The sequence below is a fragment of the Egretta garzetta genome, unplaced genomic scaffold (genome assembly GCF_000687185.1).
Source record: "Egretta garzetta isolate BGI_Z169 unplaced genomic scaffold, ASM68718v1 scaffold856, whole genome shotgun sequence".
Classification (NCBI taxonomy): Eukaryota; Metazoa; Chordata; class Aves; order Pelecaniformes; family Ardeidae; genus Egretta; species Egretta garzetta.
The window spans coordinates 224273-230631 of NW_009260099.1; the positions used below are offsets into that span (position 1 = coordinate 224273).

The 6359-nt window shown below is 46.4% G+C and overlaps 1 protein-coding gene across 1 annotated transcript in view; it reads right to left on the reverse strand.

The window, feature by feature from the left end:
- Window positions 1–6325, reverse strand: part of AFF1 (AF4/FMR2 family member 1) — a 101533-nt gene extending 95208 nt beyond the window's left edge. Inside the window, 1 exon segment of the mRNA XM_035896832.1 lies at window positions 6041–6325. Coding sequence (XP_035752725.1) covers window positions 6041–6057 — 17 coding nt within the window. The 5' untranslated portion in view covers window positions 6058–6325.
- Window positions 6326–6359: the final 34 nt, after the last annotated feature.

Consider the following 6359-nt stretch of genomic DNA (forward strand, 5'->3'; position numbering starts at 1 on the left):
CCTGCTGAGGTTTTGTTGAGTTGGGGGTAGAGGTGGTTTTGCTGGGTTTTGTTCTTTGTTCCTTTTTTGTTGTTGTTTTTGTTACTTTTTTTTTTTTTTACAAGTACAAAAATTTTTTACAGTTCTGAGAATGAGCTTTACTGTTGTCTCTGAGGTTAAACATTAACAATTTACTTGTTGAACTTTCGCTAAAAATTCAAGTGGGGACATTATTTTCCTCTTAACCTGACGGGTAGCACTGCAAAAACAACGCTAAAGGAAAACTTCAGGTCACTGGTACAACAAACCCTCAGTACAAGTAAAAATCAAAAATTTTTTACAGTTCTGAGAATGAGCTTTACTGTTGTCTCTGAGGTTAAACATTAACAATTTACTTGTTGAACTTTCGCTAAAAATTCAAGTGGGGACATTATTTTCCTCTTAACCTGACGGGTAGCACTGCAAAAACAACGCTAAAGGAAAACTTCAGGTCACTGGTACAACAAACCCTCAGTACAAGTAAAAATGACAACTCTACACACAAAACAATATCTAAGCCTAAACTAATCCAGAAGACAAACATCTTCATGAAGCATATGGCACCTGTGATGAAGGCTGCCTATTCAAACCTGCCTAGACACCTCAGCTCAACAATGCTGAGAACAATATTAACAAAGCAGAGCAGCTCCTCAAATGCAGTTTTGTGCCCACAGCCATGCTTTTTCTCCCTGCCTACCACCTCTCCCTTCACCTACAAGAATAAGGCAGGGAAAAAAAACCAAAAAAGACTCCACACTTTTTAAAACCTGTGCAGTAAAACAAGGCAATCAACAATTTCTGCACCCCAGCAGTGTACAAGAGAGCTGGGGGCTCACTGTGCACAAAGCAGCCTTGACAGCCAAGAGAAAAGATGGGCAGGAAGGATTCTGCCTTTCACTGCTTTCCACAGCCGCTTGATTCTGTACAGACCTAGAATGCAACTTCTCTTCCCCAGATTGCCTGCAGCTATGCAACTGTGTCTGTTCCCCATAAAAGCATTCTGCCGGAGCAATGCAGCTCCATCTTAAACCACCTATGATAACACCGCGTTTTGGAGCAGTATCTGCCCCAGCCAGTTGCTCCACCCCAGCCAGTGCTACGTGTGTCTTCTCGTTTTTACCATGGACACGGATGAACTGCAGCAGCCAAAACTGCAAACCATAACATAGCCAGTACTTTTTTCACTAGAACAGAGGAAAAAAAATCTCCATGCTGTGTTCAAGCCTGAACAAGACGAGTACTTCCCATTTTTGCTTGAGCATTTTTACATTAAAGTAACTCTTCCATCGTGTTGCTCGCGAGCTAGGCAGCAAGCCAGCCCAGCCTCTCTGCTCCTGACCAGCCTGTGCCTGAGCAAGGCCTTAGGTGTCTTTACACCCTGTGCTTGGTGGGGAACTCGTCACTTTGCTGTAGTCCACCTCATGAAGAGCAATGTCTTTGCAGCACTCCTATGTACTTCACTGAGACAGCTTTTCTATTATATTTTAAAGCCATTTAAAAGCTCCATGCCATCATTCACTATGACTGCGCTCAGAAGGAAACTGCTGAGGAGAATTTATGCAGTTCATTAAAGGCTTGTTTCCTGCTATTCACACTGCATCTTGCAGTTGAACCAGCAAATGATCTTCTCATGAAAAGCAGTGAGAACATGGCGCGCTCTACAATAACAGATTCAGACCCAGGAAATTTATGTGATCTAAGGAAACATTCTCTTCTACACCAGCTCAGGTATACCATGGCAATAGTATTTCAAAGTTTTCAAAGGCCTATCACAACTTGGAACACCCACTGAAAAAAACAAACAAACAAACCAACAAACCCAAACCAAACAAAAAACCCCAAAGGCCCACCACACAAAACCAAAACCCAACAAACCTGCTTGAAAAATCCACTTCCCTGTGAGCACCTCTTCTCTGTCAGGGAGCTTCAGCTGCAGGCCTGCCCTGAAGCAACAGACTCCAGGCTCAGAAAGTCCAGGCAATAAGGAACTGTGAACTGAAAGCCCCCAGCAGCCCGCAAAACATGCCATGGATCAGCTAGTCGTTTTCTTCTGGAGAAAACAGGATTGTATTTCTACAGGCCAGGCTAGTAGCAGTGTACAAGCAAAACCTACAAGAGTTCACAGGATGTTTTAGCTTTCAATAGACAGGTAAACTCCATCAAGACATCGTTTCAGCCCTTCTTCACCTACATCAGCTGACTGGAATGCAGCATCAGCAATACTGGCATTTGCCTGTATCAACAGGACCCACAAAACAAGCAAGTTATGAAACGTGTCTTTAGATCTGGCGTGGAAAGCTGTGAAATGGTATGGAATAAAATCAAGCTGCAGCATTTAATGTAGCTTCTCCTCAGGGAAAAGTCTCAGCGTTATTCCCTTTAGAAGAAACTGTTTTGCTGCACTGACCACGTTTTAAATGCAGATGTAGCCACATTTTATTTCTGCACAGCGCTGCCTTCTTTTACTGCCGAAATGAGCGGTACAGCCTGGTTTCAAGACTCTTCTGGGCTTAGCTGGTACAACTTGGCTTTAGGGGGTGGGAACAGAGGGGCTTCCCAGACTGCTGCCCATCATTACCCTTCCCTGCAGGGCTGGCTCGGGAGACAGGGCAAGATGAGCCCAGCAGGGATGGCAGCACAACACTCAGATTTCATCTTGCTCTGACTGTGCTACTGTATTCACCTATGTACAAAGATTAGGAAACTGCATTCATTCTGCATACCTGCAATCGCATTAATCATGGCCACTTCAAAAGGCAAGTTATGTGACAACTGGAAATTCTCAGCATCCACAACAACAAAGTATTTATTTATCCACCAATTTTAAATAAAGTAAATGTAACCAATGAGGTCCATGAATAATTTAAAATTATCCCAAACAGCCTGAGAAAAGAAGCCTACATCTTCAAAAAAAGCAGCTGTCCAGATCAAGACCCCCAGCTCATGATTGCTGCAGTAGAGCACACGTTTTAATGGAGAAGGCAGGGGAAGAGCAATGGGTGCTGCGGCTGAGTTAAGGAGCCACATCCCTGTGCCTCGCTGATGGCTGGCAGCAGCTGGCAGCAGGCAGAGGTGCCAGCCTGTCCCATGCACCTCCTAGGGGTCCTGCTGCACCTCTGTGCTGCTGAACGGCAAGTGGCGAGCATCACACCACATCTAACAAGAAAGTAAACTTGTTCTCATTCAGGTCGATTCTGCTTCTGCTCGCATGTTCCTGAATATACCATAAAATCCCAACACACAAGCCCTGTTGCCCAGGGACAGTAACAGGCATCAGATCATCCATGCATTCCAGAAGCGAGTGCATAGAAAGTTACAGCTGCAAACCTACGGCTCAGCTAGCAACTCCAAAAAAAAAAAAGAAATCTACATTATACACAAAACAATGCTAACCGGAGGATAGTTTGTCCACCTAATGGCTCTAGATATAAGCTATTTACAGCAGCCATTGGTAGAAGCTGATCATTCTCAAATAGCCGAAACAAAAACATACCCAACTCACCACATAAGCCTTTCTTAAGATTTACTATTTTAAAAAATGTTACAGCATCAATTAGAACATCAGTTTGTCAGTCATCACTATTACAGTTTTTAAAATGCTGCAGAGCAGCAACAGGCATTTTTTATCACCTTGTTTTCCCTACCCTTCCACCCTTCAGAACACTGAGATCTAAATGCTAGGTGAGCTGCCCAGGATCACAGCACTGAAGCTGAAGAAAGGATGCGGGATTTTCTTGTTACCAACCAAGCATCAATGCCAATGTCACATCTCTTTTGCTAGCTGCAACATACAGCATGTGAGAAATAGTAAACTCAAGCAGATGGAGGAGTGCCCAAAGGCCTCATACAGAGCGATATCCAAAATGCCACAGTGCTCTGTATCATACCACCTCATCAGTAATTTACTTAGCTTGCAGAAATTGTATTTTTTACAAAGGAGAAACGAACACAAAAAGCTCACCCACATCTTTACCCAGCTACCTAAGAGAGTAAACCCTCCGAAATGCTTTGGCAAATGAATTCTGGAGACATGTAGCCTCTCAGTCCCACACAGTGTAACTCCAATTATTTATTGCGACTACGGATTCATCCTTCACTGTTGAATAAAAGCTTCTACGCACCCACAAAGCATAAATCTCTTGGGACTTAGACGGATACCCCTACTGACCTGTGCCACCAAAACAGAAATACCAGAAGCACCAGGCTTTCTGAAAAATGTAACCTCTCTCCTGCAAGAGATTCATTTCTCCTACTCTCTTTTAAATGTCTTAAAATGAGCAATAATCAGTGACTTTAACACTGATATTCAAGCATACAGAGGCTACCTTCTTACTCACTATGCTGAAATGCTCTGATGCAGTTTTACAGCTCGAGTGCCTCACAGCATCCTGACAAAAGCAAAGGCCAACGCACATGATGGAGGAGAAGGGAGGGTGCAGAACAGCAGGTGCACATCTTGTCTCCGTGACCATCTCAAAGGCACAGTCCTCTCACCTGCCCCGCAGTACTCAGCCCCATGGACCCAGCCCTTGGTCCATTTTCCTCACTTTCAGTTTGCACCACTCAGTGCATAAAACTCAATTCTCTGCGCTGTCCACCTTACAGGTTAGGGATGTGGTTTGCTGACCCCAGTGCCAACCTTGCCCTTTCTTGGCCAGTTTGCTGAGGCTGGGGGCTACCGCTGGGACCTGGCTGCCATGTGGCCTCCTGCCACCCAAGAAAATGGCTATGCGACCTCTGAGACATCAAGCACGTCCGTGGCCTTGGAGCCAAGCCGAGCTTCAAGGCCAGCCAGCAGCACTAAGATTTATGCCATGTCCTCTCTTAGCATGCGGGCCTATTAAAGCAATGCACTGACAATGCAGGCTAGTAAATCATGTGAATAAGTGATCATGCAAAGGAAAAAAAAAATGATGCTGAAAAATTAAACCTTTGCCTCTTTGTTAAGTACTCCCAGTCTCCCCACATGCAGAGAGAGCAGGCAGTCAGAGAAGAGTTCAGCTGTTAATGAAGCAATCAATCTTCCCATCCTTCCTACCCAAACTTCAGGGCTCTGTCATTTTGCAAGTTTGTAATTTAAAGCCAGCTCTTGGCTTCAAACCTCCAGAAAAGCACCACTGTGCAAATACACTGCCAATGCCAAACTTCTCTGTAGGACGTACCATCATTTTTAGGTTTTTTTTTCCTGCCTGAAGGAAAAGGGGAGCAGGGGGGCTGTTTGGTGAGACTAAAGAGCAAAAAGAGGAGTTTCTCTCTTCGCCATTTCTGAAATGCCCATTAAAGCATCATAAAAGTTAAAAGGCATTTAACAGGTACCTTAGCGAGCTTCATCAAGTACCATGACTTAAGACAAGCTGCCTCCCCCATGCTGAGTGTGAAATTTACTTTAGCCAGGATGCCCCCCCCAGCAGGCGAGAAGTCCTTCTTTTAAAAACACAGCTGAAAGGTACTTACCCAAGATTGGTATATTTGCTTGAATTTCGCTTCCTGACAGCAACTGCACTGGAACGTTCCGTTTTGTACTCCCTCTACAACCATTTTCTACCCTCCCACCTCTCCAGCAGATTTGCAGGCAAGCAGACACAACCTGCTTCCATTCCATACGGCCAGCTCGCCGATCCCACCAAATATAAACCATCCACCTTTTAAAATATAGCTGCGAGCAATCACAGAAACCTGTTTACAGGGGGGAAAGCCCGAACAAATCATAGACGAGACCACACGGGAGAAGAAAATCAGCTTCAAAGAGCTGTTAACTTGCCGGCTAGGGAGAAATTTGACAGGGAGCAATTAAGACTTGGTTTTTCCTGTTAAAAGAAAGTTTACACCGAGAGGAGGCGGTGGACGCTCGGGTGCATCTACCCGGGACGTGTCCCCTGCCTGGCGCGTTTCTGTGAAACGCGGCGTGAAAAACGACAGCAAACGGTGCCTCCTTCGAGCGAGGGCACCACGAACCGCACCGGGCTACGGAGAGCCCTCAGTGAAGTCCACCAGCAGCGATAAAAGTTACTGAACGCCGTACCTCGACTGGGCAGCCATGGTGAAGTTTACACCGCCAAGCGTCCTCTCTCCATCAGCTCTCTCCCCGGCGGCACAGGCTCTCCCCCCCCGCCAGAACCTTCTCTTCCATTTGCCGCCTGCCGTCCCGCCCGCTGCTCGCTTCCCGTCGGCGCGCCCCCCTAAAGCGTCACCGAGCCCCTGGCTCCCCGAGCCCCGGTCCCCCGCGCCCGGCCTGGCTGGCGCAGGGTTGGATTACGCTCATTTTGATCGCCATCCGGGCACCCGGGCCCTCCCCCGGCTCGCAGCATTCCCGACCGGCAGAGAGGGTGGCGCGGTCCTCG